Source organism: Varanus komodoensis, unplaced genomic scaffold (genome assembly GCF_004798865.1).
Source record: "Varanus komodoensis strain SLA01 unplaced genomic scaffold, ASM479886v1 scaffold88, whole genome shotgun sequence".
NCBI classification, from domain to species: Eukaryota; Metazoa; Chordata; class Lepidosauria; order Squamata; family Varanidae; genus Varanus; species Varanus komodoensis.
The window spans coordinates 635498-647918 of NW_025336576.1; the positions used below are offsets into that span (position 1 = coordinate 635498).

The window sequence follows — 12421 nt, forward strand, 5'->3', positions numbered from 1 at the left end:
CCAGGTTGGGGAAGCATTGAAAGCATTGGATATTTGCAAGCCAGGCATAAAAACCATAAGCGCTGATTGGCACCAGTGTGCTCAGCACTTGGGTGAACAGCTGGTTTTTCACCCCTGTACAGGTGCCACCTTACAGGTGCTTTAGCCACGGCTTGCGGAGATGATGCCATCCGTGTGTTTGAGGAGGAGCCCCTCTCGGACCCCCAGCAGCCCACCTTCATCCTGACTGCCCACATGGCCCGGGCTCACTCCCAGGATGTGAACTGTGTGGCTTGGAACCCCAAGGAGCCGGGGCTGCTGGCCACGTGCAGCGATGATGGAGAAATGGCCTTCTGGAAATACCAGCGCCCCGAGGTTTGCTGAGAGTGTCCGGCTTCTCCCATTCCCCATGGCTATGATGCTGCAGTCCTTGAGCCACTGGTTCCAGCACTGTAACACTGACCCACACACACCTGGGTGCCCAGCTGAGCTGCATCCCCTCAGGAGAAACAATCAAATGTGTAGACGATTGTGCAAACTTGCTATGCACTGCCCATCTCCCCATCCTGATTTTTCAGAAGACACATTTCCCGGGTGACAACTACTAGCTGAGGGGAAGACATGGCCCTTTTTCTGTACAGATTCTTGAGCCAATTGTACAGAAGCGAGGTTTCTGTGTACCAGGAAGGCATTTCCCATCGCTTCTGTGCTAGACCCAATATGGGAAGCAATAAGTCCTTGTAATTTATAGTTTCCACTGGTAAGAGCAGTTTCTCAAAGAGACAGGTTTGTATGGGGGCAGTCCAAAGAGGGGGGTTGCAGAAGGAAAAGAGGAACAGTTCTTGAAGCTAGCTGGTTTAAAGGAAAAAAAAAAACCAAAGTTAAAAATGATCATGTACTGTTGTGTGTCTGTCATTTTCTCTCTAAATTAGCTTTGAGGTAGTGTTTCTGAAAGGGAAAGTGTGCCCCACGTCAGCAACAGGGAGGTGGGTTGGTGTGAAGTAGTTCTCTTTTTTACCACCAGTGATGGTTTTCCTCACTGGAAAGGCCAGGTTGAGGGTGTCCTCCTGACAGGGAAAAGCTTCCACTGTGGGGCCAGTGGGTGCACTGAGCATGCTGTAGGTACCATCACAGAATCGATTCACTTCACAAAAGGCAAACAAGTGCGTATAAGAGACACAGCTAGCCCAGAAACTGTAATATAAAGCAAGGACTATGCTCCCCTGATACAAAAGTACACCTTGGAAGCCACTGTTTTTGCTTCAGTAAGTCAGTTTCACAGAATGGCAAACTGGCAAGGCTACAATGCAAATAACTTGAATGCCCCACATACCCCATGGCATGCCAGACATACCCCTTCTCCTGTTCCACCAGGCTGCCAGACATTTTCCTCTAAGCCCAGAGAAAGGAAAGCCGATTAACATGAGCCGTATTCTTATTGAGTTACTTTGAATTTTCTATGCCTGCATAAACTATGGTCAAACTCCACCACCTGTGCACATACCAAGATGTTAGTTACCTTCACTTGCTGCAGGAAATGGAAAAGTTCTATTCACAGCGCACATACCATGGGATAATTTGCCTTTAATCCTTCAGTTGCTTTGCCAAAGGAACCAGTACATGAAAATACATCTATACCTGTGCAAGCAGGCCCTTCTGCACCGACCGCATTTTCACCTGTGGCTGGAGGTTCATTTCTGCTCCAACTGGAAGGTGCAGGCTGCAACTGTTAGCATTCCTGGCCACTGACTGCTGACGAATGGGAGGTGAAATCCAAAACGGCGCACACGCGCCCTAAGCTTACTTGCGCCCATGTTCACAGGGCTGCGTTTGTACCTCAGTGAGCACATGGCAGATTCTGGCGGGGCCAGTCCATTCAGCGCTAGCAAGTACCAAGGAAGTGGTCGAGTTGGGTTCCCCTGAAAGGAGGAGCAGAAGCACAGCCACGAATTGCATGCCTCAGTGCCACCAAGCCCGGGCACGGATGTGTGCCAGCAGGATGCTCCACTGCTTGACTGCGGGAGCGGCACGAGCAGCAGCCACGGGGGCCGGTCGTGATCCCTGCACTGCAGTGTCGTATCGAGGCTTTGCTTTCCCTCATCAGGGAACTCATGTGGTGGATATGCTCTGGCTTCGACCAGAACCGGCTGCCTGCCCCTGAAGGACCAGCTGCTCCTCCCAAGTCCCAGCAAAGACGGGCCCAGTGGGGAGTAAGCCAAACGTAAGTTACCATCCTTCCCTTGCCCCAGTAAAAGGAACATGGACTCTGTTCCTAAAGAGCTTTATTGGAGAAATTAAAGTGGCCAACTCAGCTCTTTTACTTAAAACACTGTACACAAAGCTACAGTCTGAGTTTCAAAGATGCAAAACAGGGCAATTCTTCCATGCAGGTTGCCCTTCTAGCAACTGGTACCACACACAAAAGCGCTGAGCATCGCTGCTGCTTGGAGGCTTTGATGGAAGGAGCCTGCTCTCATGGAGGAATGATGCAGAAACAGTCCTGGGATCAACTGTGAAGGGTCCCAAGGGCTGCCCTCCTGCCCCTGGAGGCTCAGAGTTGGCCCAGTGAGGTGCACACCACGTGCCTGGCTCAGTCAGAATCGCTGTCACTCTCTGCCTCCTTCACATCCACACTGAACTTGTACTCCTGGTCACAGCCCATGTAGGCATCACTCATGAAGTAGAGGGTGTAGTTGTGTGTGCCGGTCGCTGGGGCCACGAAGTCCAGTTTCACCTAAATAAAAAGTGTCAGCTGTGAGCTGTGGCACTCAGTTCAGTGCTGTTCTTAGTTCTGGCAAGGGCAGCAAAGACAATGATGAAGGATCACAGGGACTGTAGGACAAAGCATCTAGAGCAGCACAAATACCCTCTCCCTGCCTTACAGGAAGGAAACACCCAAGTTCAAGATAATGGAACTCCACGCACAGTGTGCAAAAACACCCACAAAACCCTGGAATGCTTGGCGTATGTTTTTATGTACAAAGTGCATATTTGGTAAGTAAAGCATAGCCAAACCAGGACACTTTTTAATGGTTTGCAGGTTACTGCTAACCACCACTTCACACATTCATATTGCAAATTCTTGGTTATAGAGAAGGTTTAAAAGATTCAGTAGCCTTCCAGTGTGAGAGCAGATTGTTCTGCAGTGTCAGGAATGCAGAAAATGCATTAAGTGCGAAATTTAGCTCTCCAAGCTCTCATTTAACAACAACAGTCACTTGCCCTTATGCCTTTCAAAGTCATGACTGAAAGTTTGTGGACAAGGCCTGCTGTGTTATCAGAAGTGCATGGCAGCATAGAGGAAGGGACAACACATTTCCCAGGTTCAGGGAGTGAGCGTTACTCCTCCAACCACCTCACTGCCCATCCGAGCAAATGCAGACCCAGAATTGTGCGAATTGGCTGCTTGCATACGCTTCCCAGAACACACAACCCAGCTCTTCCTGAGATGGGTAGTTCCTGGGCCATGGAACTTTAATTTTTCCCCAGTCAAGAAAATACCCGCCAAGCCTTGCTTGTACACACCACACCAGGGCATAACTCCACGTGTCTCACAAAGGCGACATTGCCAGGGCTGCACTAGTATGAAGACGCTGAGCTGCCAGTCGGGGACTAAACAAGATCTCAGCTCACATCCTTGTGGCTCTTTTGCTTTGAATGCCCAAGGCAGGGCCAAGCCATGAACCCCTGACCTGCGCCTTCCTTTATCGTGGCCAGCACAACGCTCGAACATGTGGCACTCACTCCCCCGCAAGGCCCTTTCCCCGCAAATGGACTCGGGGTGCTCCAGTCCTTCTCGGCTCACCTTGGCCTTCTGCTGCAGCGTCAGCCTCTTGATGGAGATGAGGCTGTTAGATTTTGAGTCGCCGATCACCACCCACCAGCCCTCCTCACGTTTCTGTAGAGAAGAGGGGGGAGAAGACATTCTTCCTACTGCTCTGCGGCACCCAACCTCAGCAAACCCAGCCCCGTCATGCTCATCCGGACCTCCCACAACAGGAGTTTTCTCCCCCTCCCCGTCTCATCAGCAACAAGCCGGCCAGACCCAGGGCAACGTACCTGTGGGAAGAGGGGGGCAATCACAGGCCCCGTCACTTCCTCTTCTCGCTCCAGTTGCACCAAGACGACCACTGGGCCTCCGCTGCAGAAACAAAGCCAGATGAGGCATCAGGTGCTCCCTTGGTATGACGTACCCTGGAATTACTGGGCTTCTTTCTTGGAGCACTTGGGTCTGAGCGCCAGTGAGGCTGCAGACCACACCAGAAACCCGCTTCCGGGACAGGGGCCTGACCAGCAGAGCGTTCACGCGGAAGGGGCCGGCGTTCTTTGCCTTTGCTGTTGCCAAGAGCCCTCTGAGCAACTCCAGGAGGAATAATCAAGAACACACAACGCTGAGAGTGTGCTTTGGCCTCTCTCGAACCTTGCTGCAGCAAACGGTAAACCCAGCTCAGAATTGTGACACCCACAGAGCAAACTGAGGGGAGGGGGGCACTTGCCCAAGGCTGCCTCCTGGAGCACACGACACACTCTTAGCCCTTAGATAACTTGGCTGGGCACAACCCTCACTCTGCCCACCCACCCTTCAGTTCCGGGCCATAACGCTGCCTAACATAAGAGGAGATACAGCAAAGCACGTCGAACTCGCCACAAGCCCTTTTACCTGCGAATGCTGCCCTTTTCCACCACCTCATAGGAAAGCTCGATGTTGGGGTAGCGGTTGCAGAAGCGAGCGACGTCCGCAATCTGGGCATCGGAGAGCTGCAGCAGCGCGTTGCGGTCCTCGTCCTCCATTTCCATGATGTCGAAGACGCTCTCCACCCCCTGCCGAGGCAAGCAGACATGGTATGAACAGTGCCCCGTGGCCAGGAGGGAGTGGCTTCCTGGGCACTGTACACCCGGGTACAGCAAGGCCCCTCCGCCAGCCTCCTGCCTGCCCCTACCTTGTCCGTGCAACGTTTGATGTGCTCCAAAGTGAAGTGCGGCAGCTGCTTCAGGTAGGAGTCCTTGGACCACATTGCCTGGGTGACCATCTGGGCCAGTTCCATGGCGGCCAGGGCGGGGCTCAGCCAACCGTTGCTCGACAGGACGTCCACACAGGCTTGGATCAACCGGATTGCCTGGGGAAAGGGGCAGACCACAAGGCTTCAGCACCCAGCCCACCTACTAAGCCCCCCCCCCCGGGTGACATAGAAAAATAGAAACAGAGCAAGTCAGAAGGGGCCTCCCAGGCCATCTAGTCTGACCTCCGTCACCAGCCGGCTCCACTCACGACATGCCCACCATGTGCCTGTCCATCCTATCTTTGAACACCCGCACCAATGGGGCCCCAACGACCTCTCGTGGAAGCCCATTCCACCCCCTCGGGGTCATAACTGTCCAGAAGTGCTTCCTGGGTTCCCTGAGCTTTGCTCCATTGGAGCGCGTCCTGCCTTCCTCTGGAGGGGAGAACAGGTCTCTGCCCCCCTCCGTGCGACATTCCCTCACGTACCTGCATGTCGCCAACATATCCCCTCTGAGTCTCCTCTTCTCCAGGCTGAAGAGGCCCAGTTCCCTCAGTCTCGCCTCATACAGCATCCCCTGCAAACTGGCCACCAACCTTGTGGCCCTACGCTGCACTGACCCTAACCCGGCTATATCCTTCCTGTAACGAGGGGCCCAAAACTGAGCACAATACTCCAGTTGCAGGGGCACCAGACTCATATAGAGTGGTAGTAACACCTCTCCCGATCTAGAAGCCACACTTCCGGCTATGCAACCAAGGGTGGCGTTCACCCTCTTGACCACCGCATCACACGGCTGACTCATGTTCAGCCTGCAGTCAACAAGCACCCCGAGGTCCCTTTCACAAGGGCTGCTCTCCAGCCACCTGTCCCCTAACCTGTACTTGTGACACCCATTCCTATGCCCCAAGTGCAAGACCTTGCACTTATCCACACTGAATGCCATCCTGTTGTCTCCTGCCCACTTCCATAGTCTGTCCAGATCCTTTTGGATCTGGAGTACCTGCTCCTCAGTTGTGGCCACTGCTCCAGTTTTAGTGTCGTCTGCAAATTTGATCAGCACACAGTTCACCCCTTCTTCCATGTCATTGATGAAAAGATGAAACAGGATCAGCCCCAGGTCAGAGCCCTGGGGGACCCCGCTTGTCACTGGCCGCCATCCCGATGATTCCCCACTAATGGTTACCCTCTGCTTTCGGTCAGTCAACCATGCCCTAATCCACCAGACAGTGCTTTGGTGTATCCCAAAACTCCTCAGTTTCTCCACCAGGATGTCATGGGGCACTTTGTCAAAGGCCCTGCTGAAATCCAGGTAAACCACATCCACTGCATCCCCTCCATCCAGCCATCTCGAAACCTTGTCAAAGAATTCCACAAGGTTTGTCTGGCGGGACCTGTTTTTGCGGAAGCCGTGTTGTGTGGCCGCCAGCCTCCCTTCCCTGTCTAGCATCACTAGATCTCTCTCTGTTAGGAGCCTTTCCATTGTTTTTCCTACAATGGATGTAAGGCTAACCGGTCTGTAATTCCCCATGTCCCTTCTACTACCCTTTTTGGAAATTGGGACCACTGATGCCACCCTCCAGTCCTCTGGGACTTCACCCGTTCTCCACGAGGCCTCAAAAATGGAGGCCAGCGGGCGTGAGAGGACCCCTGCCAACTTTCGAAGTACTCTCGGGTGTAACCCGTCAGGGCTCGGCGCCTTTGTAATGTCCAGTGCCCTGAGGAGCCACTCGACTTCAAGGGAGGTGACTCTAATCTGTGCCCCTAAGTCCCCGGCCTCATCTAATCTCCCATGCAGATCTCCCCCGTCCTGCTTTGTGGAGAACACAGAGGCAAAATAGTCATTTAGCATCTGTGCCTGTTCCCTCATATCAGTCACTGGATCTCCTTCCTCCTTATTTTGTGGTCCCACCACTTCTCTCCCCTTCCTCTTCCTATTTACATGCTGAAAGAAGTCCTTTTTGGTGCTCTTGATATTCTTGGCAAGTCTCAGCTCGTAATCAGCCTTAGCCATGCGAAGAATCCTTCTGCAACGGGCCTCCTCCTCCCGGTATACCCTTTTGTCTATTTGCCCCAGTACCCATTTCCTACGGAGGTACCTCTTTCATCTAATCCCTCTAACCACCTCCTTTCGCATCCATGGCGGCGCTCTCCTCCGCCTCCCCACCTTACTGACTAGAGGTATCATCAAGGCTTGCGCCTCCAAAACCTCCCTTTTGAGTGCTATCCACCCCTCCTCAACTCGCTTGCCTTCCAGTAACCTGTCCCAGGAGACTTCCCCAGTCTGGCCTTCAATTGGCCAAAGTTGGTCCTCTTGAAGTCCCAGCTTCTAATGCTCGACCTGCTGCCCGTCCGCAGTCCCCTGATCTGAAAGCAAAGGATGGAGTGATCACTCACATCCAGGGCTCCCCTAATCTGCACTTCATCTATCAGCTCCTCCCTATTGGTCAAGACCAAGTCAAGGATATTTCCCCCCCTCGTCGCCTCTCGGACCCTCTGTGTGAAAAACCCTCCCTCTATAGCTTCTAGGAAGCGACGTGACCTGGCTGTCACCGCCGAGTGAGTCTCCCGACTAATATCCGGGATATTGAAATCTCCCATAATTACTGTGTCTCTCCCCTGAGATATCCTTAGAATCTGGCCCGTCAGGACATCATCCAGGGTCTCATGTTGACCTGGAGGGCGATAACATACCCCCACTGTCAGGTCCCTTTCCCTGTCAGAACCCCTAAGTTTCACCCAGACTGCCTCTGCCAAATCCCCATCTGTGCTGCATCCTATCTCACTGCATCCTATCCCTTCCCTGACATATAAAGCCAAGCCCCCACCCCTCTTTCCCTTTCTGTCCTTTCTAAATAGGTGATACCCCTCTATGTTCACATTCCAGACTTGCCTTTCATCCTACCAGGTTTCCGTGATCCCCACCAGGTCAGACCCTCCTATTCCCAGGAGAGCTTCAAGCTCTTCCTGCTTGTTACCCATGCTCCTAGCATTGGTGTACATGCACCTCAACTCCTTCCCACCGCTTCCTTTCCTTGGAGTTCCCAGCCTCCTCCTTCCTCCCATCCTCCCTGATACCTGGCCCCTCTCTGTAGGAGTCCTGTCAGTCCCTGCAGTACCTCTAAAACCCTGCTCCCAGAGCCCTGATCCACTCCCCACACTTGTCCAGTGCAGACACATTTCTGGGGGGCCTGACCCCCCCACCCCGGGCTCAGTTTAACGTCTTCCGGACGAAGCTCGCTAGAGCATCTCCAAAGAACCTTTTCCCCATCCTCGTGAGGTGCAACCCGTCCCGTGCCAGAAGTCCATTGGCAAGAAAACGAGTGCCGTGGTCGAGGAACCCGAAGCGTTCCTTCTGGCACCACACCCTAAGCCAGTCGCTCACCTCGGAGGACTCCTGTCCCTGCCTGGCCCAAATCCCCGGACAGGTAAGATTGACGAGAAGGCCACTTGGGCCTTCAGCTCCCTGAGTTTCTTCCCCAAGGCCTCAAAGTCCCTGGTGGTCCCAACCACACCCTGCCTGGCCACATCTTTTGTGCCCACATGGATCACCAGGAGCGGCTGGTGACCCCGGAGCGAACGAGACGCTCCACTCTGTCCTTCACATGCTGGATGCGTGCGCCCGGCAGGCAGCAAACCTCCCTTGTCTCCAGGTCAGGGCGGCAGACCGCCGGCTCAGTGCCCCTCAGCAGGGAGTCCCCAAGAACAATCACCCGCCGCCGTGCCTTCCCGGTGCTGGTGGGCGGCCGTGCCCTGGCCCTCGCCTCTCCCGCAACGGCCCCCTTGCCGCATGTGGTCCCAGGCTGGGGGTCCTGCTGGTCCCCCGAGGCCTCATCAGCCCCAGCCTCCCCAAGTGGAGAGAACCTGTTTCCCAGCTCCAGACTGGTGCCAGGAGGAGGACAGGCCGTGCTGGCCTCCTCCTCCTGTGGGTGACATGCCTTCATGTCTCTGGGGCTGCTCCTCCCGTGGCCCCTCCCTCCACCCTCCATCCAGGGGGAGCTGCTCCGGGGGGGCCTGGAGAGCTCTCTCGGCCCTCAGGCCCCTCACCTCCTCTTCAAGCAGGGCCACCGTCTTGCACCGAGGGCAAGTGTATCCCTGCCTCTCTCCTGGGGGAGAAGGGCGAACACGTCGCAGCTTTTGCAGCGGACCGCAACACCCGTGACTCCCGCCAAGGCCGTCTCCTGGCCTGCCATCGGGATCCCTTCCGAGACCCGACCTTGGTCCCCTGCCTTGTGAGTCCTGCAGTTCCCCTCACTCGCCCAGTTCTCCCAGACAAAAACCCACACACTTGCAAGGATAAAATAAACTTAAATTTAAATTGGAAGAAAAACAAAGCAAACACAGCACAGCACCAAAAAACAAACAAACGAACGAACGAACGAACGAACGAACGAACGAAGGAAGGAAGGAAGGAAGGAAGGAAGGAAGGAAGGAAGGAAGGAAGGAAAACAAAGCAATACAACAAAAAAAACAAACCCTCGGCGTCCCAGGGAAGGGAGTCCCCGGACAGCCCGGGCCACAGCTAAGGGACGCAGACAAGAGACAACAACAAGAGGCCAGAGCCAAAAGGGCTGGCAGTGGCCGAGCGCGGCCTTATCAGCCCCTCCGGCCGGTGGCCCCGCCCCCTGCTCCCTCCCAGCCCCTCCGGCCTCTCTGGCCCCACCCCCTTCCTCTCTGCTGCTCCTGGCCCTCTGCTCAGCTCCTCCCTTGCCTTCGACATGAGTGATGGCCCAGGCTGTGGCGGCATCCCAGTGCCGCCCCCCACCCACAGACCTTGCCGAGGATCTCCTCTGTGTCTGACTGCAGCTCGGCACTCAGCTGCATCCGGGACAGGTGCGCCTGCAGCAGCAGGTTGGTCTTGACATGTGGGTCGTTGAATTTGGGGTTATTCAGCTTGTGAGGCACTTTCTGGGCAAGCTGAGGAAGAAGAGGACACAGAATCAGGGTACAGCAAGAGGTAGTGCCTCTAACAGCCCATCCGGCCACTCCAACTGGGGCAACCTGAGCCGGAGGGCAGCAGCGGGCAGGGCCTGGCCTGGGATGCAGAGACAAAAGGTGTTGCTCAAGGGGCCATCCGGAGCACAGCACTTCCCTTCTCACTAACATCTGGCAGCGAAGCACAAGAGCGATCATGCTTTAAAACGAGGTGCAGAAGGAGCAGAGGAGGGTTTTCTAAGCCTTACTTAGAAAAAGTGTGTGCTGCTGCTCGAGCAGCAGCCATTTTCAGTCCTTTAAAACTGACTGGTTTGGTGCTGGTGCTGAACAAGAAGTTTCCCTAAAGTAGCCAGGCTTGGTGGCCTTTCTGAAAACGGCTAAGGATGCGCTCTGGCGAACTCGGTTTGGGAAAGAAGTTTCTCTGAGGAGCCGGGATACGAGAGACATGCAGAGGGGACCTGGAGCAAGCCGTTGCCATGTCTCTGACACCAACACAGTGGAGCCACCGCTGCGATGCTCCTGCCCCCATTTGGAAAACAAACTTTCTGGGAGGGAGGCAAACTGCACCCCGTCAGCCTGCCCACTCGCCCCCGGGCCCGCCAGAGAGCTGCGCACCCCCTTCCAGAGCCGAGGGTGGCGGAGGTGCCTCACTGCTCTCACCTGCCGCAGGAGGTTGTCCTCGTGGTGCCGGATGGGAATGTTCTCGTACTCGGCGGCGTTGGAAATGATTTCGATCAGGCCCCGCACTTTCGTCTTGGCGTTCAGGGACATGCTGAAGAGCTCTGGGGAAAGGGTTGACCAGGAGGGAGGGCGTCAGCGACGAGGCGGCAGGCCAGACGCAGCGTGCCACGCCCCGCGCCCGGGAGGCCTCCTGCTGCCCCCGCTCACCGATGGTGGTGTAGTTGATGTAGTAATAGGCAGCGATCATGCCCAAGTTCAGCGGCGCAACGTCCATCTCATCCTCGATGCTGATGCACTTGGACTGCTCAAGATCGCTCAGCGTCTGCTCCACCAACTCAGACAGGTGGTCGGAAAGGTGCCTGTGGGAAACACCTGCAGAGAGGGCCAAACCAAGTCAGGCGGGGCACTTTCGGAGGGGGTGCATTTAGGAATGGCGGGTTCCTTATTACTTCCTGGCTCGACACAATGTCCCGCCCGCCTCCACTTTCCCAGTGCCTTGCCATTAACCTGCAGCTGGAAAGAGAAACAAGGGAACCGAACCAAGGGCAGGCCCAGAGTGTGGCCTCTGCACCTTGCAGGTTGTAGTAGTTGGGATTCTGTGTCATCCTGCGGTACAAGAAGGTCCAGGTGAGGTAGTCCACAGCGTCCTGCTTATTCTCAATGGTCTTGGTGACGATCTCGGCATTGAAGTGGTCGTGCATGCAGTGGTCCAGGTGGGACTCCACCGGGAGGGGCTCATACAGGAACTTCTTGAAGAAATCCTGGAACGGGACAGCCAAACCGGAGCTTTGTTGTTCCGAGCAGGCCATTTGTCCCTGAAGTTCACAACTCCGACCCAATGGGTACACATACCCAGAACAAAAGAGAAACCACACTCCCAAGAAACCATGCCTTGAGGATGTGCCAAAGGAACGAGTGATCCCAAGTGCTCCCAAAGGAGCACTTGGCCCGCATCCTCTTGGCCCGCGTCGTCTTGGCCCGCGTCCTCTTTGCTCACCTTCTTGGAACCCTGGCACATAATAACGCAGCGACCCTCGTCATCCTGCAAGGGGCGGTTGGCATGGCCCACCATCTGCAGCACATCATAGATGGGGTAATCCACATACCTGGCACACAGAGACAGGAAGTTAGTGAATGTAGAATGCTCTCGGGGTGGGAGAGCCAAAGGCTGCACTAAGTCACAGAAACCCCTCTTAAATTCTCTGGCTTTTACAAAGGTGATGGTAACTGAGTGTGCATTTTCAGTTTCTCTAATCATGGGGGCACTTGATTCTGTGCTTTTAAATTTAAAGTTCTAATCTGCAGGGGGACAGCAAACTCAATTCTGTGTCAGGAAATCCTGATTTGCGACAGAACTCCACTCGAGACCCACAAGAGGGTATTAGTAAATGGCAAAGCACAGAACGCCTGTGGAACCATTCTTCACGCTGCGCGGCACTTACTTATTTATTTATTAAAACATTTCTATGCCGCCCCTTGCCAAGGCCTCGGGGCGGCTTACAACATCGAATACAAAATACATTAAAACAATGACAATTAAAATATATACAGTCAAATAAAATAAGCCGCCCTGGCCGAATAAAATTCAATAATATTAACATTTAAAATGCTGCATAAATAAAAAGGTCTTCGCCTGGCGCCGAAAAACAAATAACGACGGCGCCAGGCGGACCTCTCTGGGGAGCGCATTCCATAACTTAGGCTGAGAAAGCCCTCCTCCGAGTAGCCACCCTCCTAATGTCCTTCACGGAGGGCTCCCGGAGGAGGGCCTCTCCTGCTGATCTCAGGGGGCGGCTGGGCATATATGGACGCAAGCGCTCCTTCAG

At 54.6% G+C, this 12421-nt stretch overlaps 2 protein-coding genes across 2 annotated transcripts in view; one reads left to right on the forward strand and one right to left on the reverse strand.

Moving 5' to 3' along the window:
- Positions 1-845, forward strand: part of CIAO1 (cytosolic iron-sulfur assembly component 1) — a 2564-nt gene extending 1719 nt beyond the window's left edge. Inside the window, exon 3 of the mRNA XM_044417366.1 lies at positions 95-845. Coding sequence (XP_044273301.1) covers positions 95-363 — 269 coding nt within the window. The 3' untranslated portion in view covers positions 364-845. The remainder of the gene's footprint in view (positions 1-94) is intronic.
- Positions 846-2244: 1399 nt separating this feature from the next.
- Positions 2245-12421, reverse strand: part of SNRNP200 (small nuclear ribonucleoprotein U5 subunit 200) — a 34555-nt gene continuing 24378 nt past the window's right edge. The window contains exons 36-45 of the mRNA XM_044417323.1: positions 11593-11701; positions 11167-11356; positions 10803-10967; positions 10575-10696; positions 9753-9896; positions 4920-5096; positions 4640-4800; positions 4039-4120; positions 3785-3877; positions 2245-2713 (exon numbers count right to left, since the gene is read on the reverse strand). Of these exons, the coding sequence (XP_044273258.1) occupies positions 2570-2713; positions 3785-3877; positions 4039-4120; positions 4640-4800; positions 4920-5096; positions 9753-9896; positions 10575-10696; positions 10803-10967; positions 11167-11356; positions 11593-11701 (1387 nt within the window). The 3' untranslated portion in view covers positions 2245-2569. The remainder of the gene's footprint in view (positions 2714-3784; positions 3878-4038; positions 4121-4639; positions 4801-4919; positions 5097-9752; positions 9897-10574; positions 10697-10802; positions 10968-11166; positions 11357-11592; positions 11702-12421) is intronic.